At 38.9% G+C, this 14,023-nt stretch overlaps 1 protein-coding gene across 3 annotated transcripts in view; it reads right to left on the bottom strand.

Moving 5' to 3' along the window:
* Nucleotides 1–5,337: 5,337 nt before the first annotated feature.
* The window catches only part of PHACTR2 (phosphatase and actin regulator 2), a 121,979-nt gene continuing 113,293 nt past the window's right edge, over nucleotides 5,338–14,023 (bottom strand). For all 3 annotated transcript variants that reach the window (XM_045010827.1, XM_045010829.1, XM_045010828.1), the window contains one exon: nucleotides 5,338–12,513. In XM_045010827.1, the coding sequence (XP_044866762.1) occupies nucleotides 12,498–12,513 (16 nt within the window). In that variant the 3' untranslated portion in view covers nucleotides 5,338–12,497. The remainder of the gene's footprint in view (nucleotides 12,514–14,023) is intronic.

The following is a 14,023-nucleotide window of genomic DNA, read 5'->3' as shown; positions in this document are numbered from 1 at the left end:
TCCTCTGGGGTGCTTCCTATACTCCCTCTTGGGTGTACCTGTGTCCAAGGGTCATCCTCTGTGTCTCCTGGGTGCACTGCAAGGAGCAGTCCTAGCAACTCCTCAGTGTCAGGCAGTCCTTGGTTGTCTCTTCAGGACAGCCAAAGTCTTCCATGGGTTCCAGCTCCAGGAGTGGCTAGAAGCATCTGCCTCCCTTGGTGGCTTCTGCTCAACTGAGCTGCAGGCCCTCCTCTTGTACTTCCTGTCCCTGTCCCGTGCTTCCGCTTCTGGCATGGTGGCCTAGGCCTTCTGGGTTCTGCCCACCAGGGGGCATCTGGCTCTCCCTCGCTGTCAGTCTCTGAGGGATACCAAGCCCTTTGCTACCCAACCCCCTTGGCCCCATGCCCAACTCCTGGTCTTCGGGGCTGATCAGGTTCCCTTTCTCCAGCCGCAAAAGGCATCCTCGGTGGCATGCTTCTTACTGGCTCAATGTTATACAGTAAAGGCGAATGGCTGCAAGGCCAGATACCATCACTATAATCGGGCATTAGTGTCCTTCATTTGTTGGAGCCATCTCAGGGGGCCATGGTCGGTTACCAATACAAAGGGGCTCCCTAGGAGGTAATATCGTAGGGCCTCTACTGCCCATTTGACATCCAGGGCCTCTTTTTGATCACCAAATAGTTTCGTTCTCATGGGAATAGCTTCTGGCTAATAAAGAGGACTGGATGTTCCTCCCCATCTATGTCCTGGGAGAAGACGTCTCCCAGTCCCACTGCTGAGGCATCGGTTTGGACAATGAAGCTGCATCTAAAGTGTGGGCTATATAACACTGGTTCTTGGCACAGATGGTCCTTCAATGCCCGGAATGCCTTCTGACAGCCAGGACCACCTGGACACACTGCAGTTAGTCTTTGGTGAGCAGACTAGTTAAGGGGGCAGCATTGTGGCAGTCAGGTACGAAGCACCAGTAATATCCCACCAGCCCCAGCAACTGTTGGATCTGTTTTTTTAGTGGTTGGGGTCAGGTGGTCTTAGAGAGCCTGCACCTTCCCAATTAGGGGGTATAACATACCTTGCCACAAGGTGTAACCAAGGTAGGTTGTCTCTTTCCACTTGATCCAGCACTTCTTGGGGTTTGCGGTGAGACCTGCCTCCCTTAGGGTCCTCAGGATAGCTACCACCTGGTTCAGGTGGTCCTCCCAGCTGCAGCAGGGGGTGGAGCACCCAGCAAACAGTCTAGGGCACCAGCAGGGGTTTGAGCACCCGTGGAGTGCAGGTCTCCTGACCTATGAAAGTGGAGTACTGCCACCCCCAGCCAGATGGTGGTCTGGTTCCCCTGGGCTGCTTCCTATACTCCCCCTCGGGTGTACATGTGCCCAGGACTGAGTTTAAAGGCTCAATCCAACTCCTAAACTATGTGATCCTTATTACCGGTATTCCTGACCCATTTTGGATAATGAGTTATCTCCTGTATATGATTTATATGTGTGCACACACAGCATGCCCCTAAAGAAAGTTAAAGAATTTTTTACCTTTCATGTGTCTAGAGACAATAAAAAAATGTTAGTTGTTGCAAATGAAGAGATGACAGTTAAGATACCATTCTTAATTTTGAATAAATGTTCACATATCTGCTACTTTGTATATGCACCTGAGAATTATTAATACCGGTTGAATTATCTTTCAGATGTATTTCAGTATTTTTCAGTAGGTGTCACCAGAACATCATAAGCTTCCACATTTTCTCTCTTTTTACTCTGTGGATACTTTCTGAAATCTGGAAGCTTTACCATGATTTAGTATGCTATGTGCTTTCTTCACCGGGAGATTCACTATTTCAGCATTATGGAAATTGATTAGCTAATTTGATTTGATACTGTGTGTTGTCTGGTAATGATTTTATAATAGCTCCTGTATTACTGTTATTTACTGGGAGGTGACTATATTTGGTGCTATACAGATCATAGAGGAGACACAGGACCTGCTCTCAAGGAGCTCACAAACTAGGGACCTGATTCAAGTCCTTGGGCAAGAATTGAATAGGACTACTTGTGTGAATAATGTCTATTGCTAAAATAAGGATTTTCAGGCTCACACACAACAGGAGCAAGTGCAACCCACCTCACTGTTGCTGCTTCTCAGCCTCATTACTGTAATATGGCCAATCCTAAATCTTCAAAATCACGACTTAACCCCCCAAAATTATGGTCTAGGAGGTAGGGTGTTGTCTTGGAAGTTAGGAGAACTGGGTTCTAGTCCCTGCTTAGCTTGTAACCTTGAGTCACATTTGCATCTTGGGCACTTCACATCTCTGTGTATCTCCATTTCCTCTTCCACACTTTGTTTGGTCTTACAGTGTAAAGTCTTTAGGGCAGGAACTCTCTCTTACTATGTGTTTGTATAGCACCTAGCACAATGGGAGCCCAATCTTGGATGGAGCCTCTGGGTGAAACTATAATCCAAGAAATAAATTAGATTTGTTTTGAAATAATGAAATAGAAATAATACTTAAATTGCACTGGTGTTTGGGTTGCCTTCTAATTGTTAAACTTTAGGGGGAATTCAGGTGCCTCCACCAGTGTGTGGTCATATGAGATTCAAAATTCAATTTTACATGTACACAAAATGCACATGCAAAAATGCAGGCCTCCCTCCTTCCTGCTGGGCCGGAGGCTCTACTTACGCTCATTTAACCTGTAGGGAGTGGAAGGCATCGTTCCTTTCTTCTCCAGTCCCTTCTCCCACCTCGCAGCACAGTCACCCTCCCCTCATCTGCTCGCTATACCCACCTCTTTATATTTTCCCCTCCCTTCTTTTTAGTTTCCTAATGCTCACATTTGACATCTCCGCCTCTTCATCCCAATCTTGCCCATCGGTCGCTCTCTCCACCACACATTCCCCTGTCCCCTGAGGCCCCTGTCCGATCTGCCACCCACAGGGCATGCTGGCCTAATTCAGCATGGTGGCCATGGTGAATAAGGGCAAAAGCTTGCAAGAGAAGCCTCCCAGTTTTTTAAAATGGTAAAAGGCTTTAAAAAATCCAAACCCCTCCTCCCTGCCAAAGTCTGTTCAATCGTAAGACTCCCAATAATATTGTCAGAGTTGGCAACTCTGATTTAGGTACCAACATCTAAAGCAAATTTCCTGGTATAACAAACTGAAAAGAACCTAGAGCTGGAGTTGCTGGAATGGAGTGTGCTGGTTCACACCTGTGGAGTTTTTTTGCAACTTCCATATGAACTTTTCAGTTCTCAATGTCCCAAAGAGTTGGGCTTCAGCAAAGCAGCCTGAACTCATGGAGACCTTGTCCTTCCCTAAACAGCATCCCTTCCCTAACAGGCTGCTTCTCCTCCTTACCAGTAGTTGTCTTTTTTTTGGGTGGGTGGGTGGTGGTGGTGGTGGCTAGTGACGTGCCTCCTCCTTAGCCCCAACATCTTCAGGGAGGAACAGCAGGTCCATCTCCCACAAGGTGTCACCAGATAGCAGCTCTGTAGCAGCTGGGCCTCTCCCGTTTCTCCCCTGCAAATTGGGGAGGTTTAGGATTCCCCACTGCCATCCAATCCTTTGTGTAATCCCTGCCCATACTCTACTGTTTCCCTGAATGTTCCCCATCCCTATTAAATCACTCCCCACATTCACTGTCTCCCCACTGTGTTCAGTTTCTTCTGCACCCAAATTAACTGTCTCCCCTTAATAAACCCTACCATTCATAACTGCCCTGCAACTCAATCTCTAGCCAGCCAGTCAGGACCATCCTTCCAAATAGTGTCTTTCTACTTTATGTACAATAACCCTACCCAGCCACAGCCTTTTGAAGCTTGAGTATTGATACTTATGTTCAAATCACTTTAAGTTTCCCCAGGATTTGCATACAACCCCCTTCGTTTCCTGGGCTGCTCCTAGAGCTCTGGCTCTTCAGAATTGTCCCAAGAAAATGTTAGAAGTGTTAGCAAATACAGCCTTGCTGCCTGTATTCTCTACCAGCGTCTTCCCTGACTGCTGGCTCTCTTTGGAGCCTCCCCCCATGATGGGCATTGGGGTGTGTGTGAAGGGGTGTTTCACAAAGTAGAAGAGGAAGCAGTGTACTGCAAGTTACTATAGTTGTTACATTTGGCCCCACTGATGAATATATAGACCTGCCATTATCACTGTGCCTCCTGCCCCCCCACTCCATCCTTTTTCTGTCACCAGTTGCAGTATGAACCCAGCACAGGGGGTTTTAAGAAGGAAGGAGCATGCCACTGATGTGGCAGTATGCTCTTCCTGGCCTTCTTTCAAACATGATTTGTGGGTGCAAGTTCCCTTCTGCTTAATGGTGCAGAAGGTTGAATATTAAAAGCAGTCTAGCTGTGGAGGGTTTCCCAACTGTAGCAGTGGCTTGTAAAATAACATTGGGGTAGCTCATATGCATAATTTTCTATATTTTTTAACTTGCTAGATAGTTAAAAAACCTAAACTTTAAATATATACATAATTAATAGGAGGAGGAAGAAGACATTTCCTCCATTGTATGTATTACTCCTTATGGGTAAAAAAAAATATGTACTATTATTATAATAAAAAGACACCTTAAGTATATTTTTGCCCATTTTCTGATTTCAGTTAAATTCAGAGAAACTCCTAACTTTATTATAGTTTACTTCAGTGCAAAGGAGATGAGAATAAGGTTGCTAAGCATACATTTCTCATATACATAATCAAGGAACAGCCTAAATGTTCTGAGACAAATCCATTAAGGAAATTGTTTTGCTAGGTAATTGTTTTGCTAACTCTCTTCCAATAATACTAATGCTGTGCTCATAAGCATAGAGTTCTTTTTCTTGCAGTACTCTAATGAATGCTGCTGCTTGTGAAATGTCAAAAGAGTAGCAGGCATATGGTGGCCTTCTGTGCGCTCTTATGCAGTTCAGATAAACATTGTCAAGTTAAATACTTGGGGCTTGATTCTGCTCCGACAGATATAAATAAAAAGTTACTTCACTGAACCCAGTGGAGGGAGTCAAATTGATATAAACTAGTGAAACTGAGAGTAGAATCATGCCCCTCAATTCAGTTGAATATAACCATACTATTTAAATATTAACTCACCAGAGTGACTGAGCACAGCTCTTAATGGGCCGGACTATCTACAGAAGAGCTGTCAAATCAAAGATGTGCGAGGAGCTTCCAAAAATTAAAATGGAGACTAGAAAGCTAATTTTACTTAGTATGTGCGGGAAAATGAACCCCTTATCCGCAGTAGAGTCACTTTTAAGATAACCATCAGAGGTAAACTTCCTACAAAGTAAGGCCTGTCAGAAATCAGATTCATTACACTTGCATATGTACTTACTACAAATTCAAGAAGAAAATGTGTGTGTTTTCTGAACAGTTTTATTGAGGTAATTTTTTCATTTTATATATATATTTATATGTATAATTAAGAGCTGAACAGTTTTCTAAGGCACTTGAAACTGTGCACAGGAAAGTATCCTACAACATTGTACAACTAGGCAGAACACATATTTGCTTGTTAAATAACAGCATAAACACAAAGGAAAGATGGGTACTTTATATAAAAAAGGTAATACATACTCTTTTCAGATGACAGTAGTGGAAAATATATACTGCAGAACAGATCAAGAACCAAGAAGAAACTGTGCTATTAATTGATGTGTAGTTCCAGTTATTTACATTCACAGATCTCAATACACCTGTGTAATATGGAGTATCAGATTAGTCACTGGAAATTATAAACTCATTCATTTGGTCTGATATTTTCATCCAAGTTGCCATAGTCAGTCCCTAACTAAAGCTGTTAGGATACAAAGGGAGGCATACAGGTCTTGTCTTTACAATCATAATTATATAAAGCACACTGTGTAAGTTTAAGACTTGATTGTTTGATTCTCCATTGCTTTGCACTTTGTATGGTCTCTTATAGCTGTGCAAAATGAGCGTAAAATGCCACAGTTCTGAACTACTTGGCCTAGATACCAATGACTACACAACTGGCAAGGCAGCCGAAAATCAACCCTGGAATGTTGTTTGCGTCTTTCTTTTGAGTTTTAAGTGTGGAACTTTGATGAAATTCAGGCTGGATACTCTGAGCACAACTGGGCATGTTTTGTTTGTGTTTTTAATCCAACTAATAATAACAAAGTGAAGTGTCAACACTGTTCTAGTGCCTGTTGATATATATAACAACCTTGATTATATTCTGCAAGTGAAATCCTGATCCCCATGAAATGAATCACAAAACCTTCAGTGGAGCCAAGATTTAACTCTGGGTGACTATGGGCCCTAACCTGCTTATAGAGAAGCTTATGGCAAAACTCGCATTGACTTCAGTGAAAGCCCGATCAGCCCCTATAGGAACTCTATCACTAGCTCTAGTTGGATTTTGTACATAGTCCTTTCTATTGTTTTAATGCTTGGCTAACCCGGCAAACCCCTTGCCAGGGAGGCATCCCTTTGAAGTGTCCCAGTGAACTTCAGTGGAAAGAGTCACATGAGCAAAGATTTGCGGTATCAAGCCCTAACTGTGGTGCACTTCAATTCTGCATCAGAGCATACTTTTTCTTGAAAGTCCAGTGTATTTCTAGGTCTGCAACACAATGACATATTGATATTGCCAGGCTATGCTAATAGCCAGAGCAATTGGTCAGTAAAGAAAAAAAACTGGCAAGTGGGACAAAGCTATTGGTTCTTCAATGTACAGCAATGTCCGTGCCGATCCATCTACTTGCCTAGATTTAACATTTTGCTGCAAATAGAATTATTTTTCTCTTTAAGAAAAATAAAAATTCATAAGCTCTATTTTAATGGAGATATTAAATTAGCTTTTGCTATATCAAAATCCAAAAAAACCTGATACACCTAGCTGTCCATCAAAACTATGCATTTAAGCCACAGATGTTGTTGTTTGGCTCAAAATCATACCAATTAAAATAACTGTCCAAAACACAATGTTTCTTTAATTCCAAAATTTACACAAATTTACAAATCAAAATACCACCACACAGAATAGCAAAAAGAAGAGAAGATATGTTCAGCATCATTTTACTCTATTGTAACAATACTTAACCATGGTTACATTTGACATAGTATTGCGAGATGGTGAATCAAGAAATAATGATAAAGACAGGCATAGAATATCATTAATTCCTTTGTTCCTATCCAATACAGTATTTAGCTTCTAGATGGAAAAACAAAAAACAAACACACAAACAAACCTACTGGTATAAAAACAACTTTCTTGCCTTGCTACAGTAGCTCACGTGAGCTGTATTTTCATTAAAGTTCTGGAACAAGATATAGAGATTGACATAATAAAACATGACTTCATTCATTAAAATTAATAAATAGAAACCTGCCATAATATTATATTGAAATTTGTTTTTTTCTACTGCATCTCTCCCTCTTGGTCTATATCTATACTTCCATAAGATTTTTCAGATGCCTATTTCTAAACATGATTTAAGCTATTCACGGGGATTTATTTTCTTTCCTTTTTATTTTATTCTCAAAATATTTCACTAGCAACCTAAAAACATCTTTCACAACTGATTTCCTAAATATTATTCTTGTCCTCCAAAAGCTAGTTTTTAAGTCCCAGCAGTGAGTATTGCACTGTGTTTTGTACAATAAAAATACCAATATCGACAGTAGAGCTAAATCTGGTGGCTCCTAAAGGCAGGAGGCAAATTTGTTTTTCACCCTGAGAACATCTTATTTTTGATTTACAGCAGCTTCACAGGTTTAACTCCTTGCGATACAAAATAAAAAGGTGTTAAAGTATTAAATGATGCACTGAGACATGCCAGGACAACCAGTGTGCTGATGGACATAGCATAAGCCTTTAACTCATGCTACCATCTGACAAAAGTACTAAAATGGAAATTAAGGACAAAGGGCCAGATTGTGATTTCTGTTTACAGCAGCATAAAGCTCTATATCTATACTACACAGAGACAGTCATGTCAGGGCATGTGATTACAACTCATTTGGTCACTAACCTGATTACACACATTGGGCCTGATCCAATGCCTACCAAAGCGAAGGGAATTCTTTCCATTGATTTCAATGGATGCTGGATTGGGGCTATGGTTCCCCCATAGACTGTAATATAGACTTTGCTGTAAATACGTTTTTATTCATGCTAAATCCTTGATCCGACCAGGTTTGTAATTAGGTTGAGGGACAACCATGTTGTAAGCAGGTTCCTTAACAGGATGTAGCATAAATGTTGACAAGACTTGTATTTGAAGCAATTCCATTGAAGATGGACTACTGATGAAAGTGAGTTCAGAAAGGGCATCTACCTTTGAATGCTCAGGAATTTTTTTGTAAGTTTGGGTTACAGCTTTCATTTGATTTTAAAGAAAAACATTCTTTAGAGTTGATCTGAAAAGCTCTATACCTGCCAATGAGCAAGTTCAGTATTTCTTCTGTAATAATTGACGTAAGCTTCACTAAAGCAGGGCAGGGCGTGGCCTTAATTTTTTGTACTGCTTTAGGAGTTAGTAGTGTCAACTATAGGAGAGCACACATGGAACTTTGAACTTTGGTGTTTCTAGATAAGTGCCTGATCCTTCAAACACCTACAACCCCGTAAACCCACTGTATGTCTTATATGGCAAGTAAGCTCATTGACTTCAATTAGACTATTCATGGCAGTAATCTCTGTCGTTGGTAGTGCTGTAGGATCGGCCCTAACAGACTTAGGCCTGCAATCCCTGTCCAAAATGATTTTTAGCTACTGGTATCTTGTCTTAAAACAGGTTTAATTTTTAAGTCTACATGTATTTCCTATTAATTATTTAGGATTTTATACAATTTTTATAAGCTTCTCAGTTCACTCACAAGGAGATACAAATATCATCTAAGAGGCTGGAGTGACTCCTTCAGACATTTCAATCTGTTTTGTACATAAGAGTTTAGGATTTTTTTAAAGGACCCAATCCTGTGTACTCTCAAGTACAATACAGTGGGATGTCTAGGTGCAAGACAAATGTAAGATTGAGACCTGAGTTATTATATGTCCAATAATTTTGAAATGGTTACTCCAGTCTACTGAGTGTGTCTGTATATATATTTATGTCCACTTGGATTGCTGAACACAATACAGATAACTAAGCCATGGTCAAGTATCCTAAAATAGAGTTGTATTAATTGTCTATCTGAACAGAAGTTCAAACTAACATTGATCACATCATCCATTTCAGCTAATTGGATTGTGTTTGGCACCATGGTGGGAACTTTTTCACCTCTTTTCCCTCTCATTTTCTGCCTTAGGGACTGCCATGTTGACCCTCTCCAACCAGTTTTTCCTTCTTTAGGCCTCATATTACAGTACTTGTGATTATTTCTTGCTGAGTTGCATGCTGCCAGCCCCTCTGGGGCTTAGATATGCATAATATTCCTTTCCACTACATCAATTTGAAAAAGATCTGAGGCAACCTGTACAAGGGACCAAGAGAGATATCTGAAATCTGAAAGCTGTGCAGCTCAGCAAGAAAAAGCGAACTTGTCTCATCAAGCACTACAGTGTATCACAATCTCATTAACTTGTCTATCACTTGGTCAATACTTTACAACTTTTGTCCTCCAAACCTGTTGCTATTTACAATATATAAAATATATGTACAGGGTTAAACGTGTATGTATATTATATATAAACAATTTGTAAGTTCTAATTTAGCAAAGCACTTAAGTGTGTGCATAAGCCCTACTGAGGTCAACTTCCTTTATCCCATTTTAAGCATGTGGATAAGTGTTTTGTTGAATTAGGGCCATAGTTTGTACCTTATTTTAACAATGGAGGCCACGGTAGCTTCTATTAGTTGTCAAATATATAAAATGGCATATGTTCTCAATGGCAAAGCCCACCATTGATTTCACTGGGAGTAGAAGGGGGCCCTAAATTCCCAGTCCTGCTGGCTTTAACTTACATGGGTAGTCATTACTCACACAGTGATATCAATGGGACTTCTATCCTGCATAGCACATTTGTGAAAATTTTTACAGGGCATATGTCATAGTCACTTTTCTAATTTAATTCCTTGGTAATTTTTTTTTAAAACTATCAAAGTGATTAGGTCGTATTAAGGACCTGTCAGTTGTCCCATTTAATTTTTTTGAAACAAAAACTCAAATTATATGGGTCAGTGTCAAAAGAGTAAACTTCTACACTATTTTGCACTCCACACTTTCTTCTCAATTTGGCAACAAACAAACAAAAACAGTCTCTGGAGAAGAATTGTTTGCCAAGCTTTAATCCAGGGTACACTTTTATGGCTGTGTTTTAAACCCTGAAAATAAGGGATTTTAATAGGAATTCTGTCAAAACTATAACTAATGGCTTGCACATATCTGTATGATTTAGTGTGGCATACATTTTCATTGCTTCCATGATGTAAAAATGCTGCTTCCATAGTTACAAAATGATGGCATTGCAGAAGCTAAATTGTTTCCTACTAATTCTATTTTTAATACACCTAATTGATTCCAGTAAGAGGCGGAACAATGCTGATTATTTTTATTTGCTACAAGCTTGTAGTTGGCTGTTTTACTAGTTATTCATATTTTTGGGTTCATACCCTGCACTTTGTAGGATTTTTACCAAAATTAAAGTATTCTTAGAGGTCCTATCAACCTATTTCCTTAAAATATTTAAATCAATCTATTTAAAAATAAACAGAAAGCCAGCTCATGGAAAGCACCCTGCTATTACTTGAATGCCCTTTACAAAAATAATCCATCCCATTTACGCAAACCTGGTCTTGTTGTAAATATCAGTAAAGAGAGAGATCTAATTTTAGCCACTAAATTGCATTCCACCTTTAGGCTGACATCTAAAATGACAATCTTCAATTTTATAAATTAAAAACACTCCACAAGAACCTACTGCAGAATCTGAGGTAAAAATCACTCTGCACAGACCTTTTATTGCCTGAAAAAATACCTAGCTTTCATAATTAAAAACTAAACAGGGCACATAAAAGACAAAAATAAATTGTAATTATGTACACATATAAAAAAGGATAAATAATATATATACTGTAATACTGAATTACATATATGTTTATGTGTACTCCAGGCCCAGAAAAGTCATTGTGTATATAAATCAAAGGATAAATAAGTGCCAATATAAGACAGAATTTTTTAGTGTAAACAATGCCAAAGGCTTGTAATAGGCCTTAGGGCTGACATAACAAAAGCACATATTGCCTTTCACGCTCCATACCATACCATTTAATTTTAATAGTATTGTATTCACACATACAATTTCAGAAGTTGTGAGTTAATAAGCATTCTTTGCATACAACAAAAACAGGCTGTGGACACTAAGAATTTTCTGTAGCTTTTACAAGGCCCTTGATGAAGATGTACTGATCCACATATTAATTCTTTCTAGAAGCAATCCAAGGGATCCATCTAATGTTGCTCTTAAAGTCACATTGTTAACCACTTTCCAAACCTACTTATATGCAAATTCATGGCTGATTTCAGTTCTAATTCTGGATTCAAATTAGAATGTCATGATTGTCAATACTGTCTGCCATAGCTCACAGAGATATTGGTGCCACTACTTTGACAACAACGTGAGTGACAGACAAAAGAAGAGAGTGTTTCAAAACCTGAATCCTTTCATTGCACTCACAATGTCCTGTTATTTGTCCTTTGAAACCTACTTGTGTAATTCTGATGCATCATCACAGAGAATCCAAGGTGTAATTGTATTAAAAAAACACCAACCATATTTAGCTGTGCTATACAAATACTCAATGTATTTTCTTTAAGCATGCTTTTCAGAATTTTAAAAAATACATCTGAATTATAACAAGAATATTTTCTGGCAAGTAGGTTCACTGGCACCACAAAAATTACTGTACTTCACTAAAGTACTGATGAAATGAGGACTTGGTGGCGTACTGTCTTGCTAGGACAGGCTGAGGTCTCTAGAAAACACACACACAGTTGCTCAAACTCCCAGATTTACAAATCTTTTCCTCCTGCCATCCAAATATATAATTAAACCAGTTTCATAAAGAATTTACTACCAGTTTGTTCTAACTTTTTTCTGTTAACTGACAGGCAAAGTCTCTTTCCGTGCCCGCCTCTCTCTGTGTTCCCACTGTACCCACAATTACCCTCAGTCACCATGATGTAAAGTCTGATGAGTTTGTGGCCACAGGTTGTCAAACGATTGTCTTCAGCTCTTCCTGTCTGCTCAAGCTTTGATGAAAAAATATCAATGTATCTATGTGAGCTAGCCACAGAATCACAATCTCTCTTACCATCAAGACATTGCTTAGTTAATATGGAATGCTACCCCCACTTTCCCTGGGTTCTGGTCCCAGTCAAATCTCTTGTTCTCTAGTAAAGATGAGGGCCACATTCTTCATTAACCTCAGGGTAAGCTGCAACACACACTCACACTCGTTCAAGTTCCAGTGCAATCTCAGGTATTCATGATGCAATGATTTTCCCAAAGGAAACTGGGGTGTGAAGTATGGGATACTGTCAAACAATTATGGACGATGAAACCTGAAATATTAAATCAAATAAAAGTTATGAGTCTTATTGTTTCATTGGATAATGGCATTGGGCCTGGTTTTGATTTCACACCTATTTATCTCCATTGACTTAACAGAGCTGTTCCTGATTTTCACTGATGTAAATGAGATCCAAACTAGATCAATTGTGTCTCATGTTTAAAACAACTGATTGGGAATCAGAAAAGCTTAGCATCTCTGAAAAACAGGTCATTACTTTTAAGTCTGCTTCATTATCTGTAAAATGGGGATAACAATACTTAAACATATTTGCATGTTGCTTTGAAGTCTTAGGATGAAAGATACTTTGCACTTGCACAATATTATCTTCTTATTAGCACAGTCAGTTATGCCAGATAAAGTATTAGAAGAGCACCAGGACTGGTAATATAACCTATCATCAAGGACATGAATTTCTGTTTAAATAGTTTCAAAATGTATACACATGCATGGAAAATATAAAAATACTATATTGAGAATAATTCATTCAAAATTCTACCCAAAATTTGATATTTTGGGTAGATGTGATTATATATTTTCTTCTGATATAGAGGGATATTTCAAGCCAAGAGAAAACAAGCTACACGCTACTGCAATATAATATAATATAATATAATTCATAGTTATATATAGGGTCACTTTTTAAAGTATGGGCACAATGGGTTTATCTGCAAAACCCGATATTTGCATGTTAAGCAGGTGGATAGCTAGCTGAGGTTATATTAATTTGCAAAGTCAGATGTGTGATTTTAGTATTTGTATTAATTAGAATGGTGTCTAATGACTGCAGAGGTTGAATGATGAAACTCATGTGAGGGTGAGATGTTTTTAAAAATAACACAGCACTTTATAAATATGCACTATGTCGGCTTCCCAAATCTGAATGTTTACAAATTGGTAAATTATTCTTATTCTGTTAATAAAAAGACTATATTTTTAGGAATTCACTTTTTTAGGTGTACATCTAAAATGACCCAGTTATTATAATTGTGTAATTACACAAGGAATTAGGCTACATTATCAGGGCTAAAAGGAAGGCTTTGACCATTATATTTTGTAGACAAACAAGTGTCAAAGCTTTTATCTTTATTGTGTATCCAAAGCTCAGTATCAAATTTGGGTAAGGCAAGAGAACTGTGAAAACAGATTAATAATAACCTATAAGAAGTAGCTCCTTTATCTTCTCATCCTACCACTGAATTTTATGAGCAAATCTGTTCTGACCAGCTGCAGACTGCAACTCACTTTTAATTTGTATTTCCTAAATAGTTCTTTTTTCTTTTAAATGAATAATTCATTCTCTGCCCCAAAGTTACTTGCCCACGATACTATTAGACCTAACCCAACTTTTGCTTTTTCAGTCCAATGTTATTAGTGAACTACATGAGTTATATTCCTTTTAACAACAGGGCCTTAAGGAGACTGAAGCGCTTTCCTTTCTCCCAGAATTGCAATCCTACAACATCTGTGCCTGATTCTGCTCTGAACAGCAATGTTTTTTC

This window comes from Mauremys mutica, chromosome 3 (assembly GCF_020497125.1).
Source record: "Mauremys mutica isolate MM-2020 ecotype Southern chromosome 3, ASM2049712v1, whole genome shotgun sequence".
Taxonomy (NCBI): Eukaryota; Metazoa; Chordata; order Testudines; family Geoemydidae; genus Mauremys; species Mauremys mutica.
This window is presented reverse-complemented; position numbering and strand designations above follow the sequence as displayed.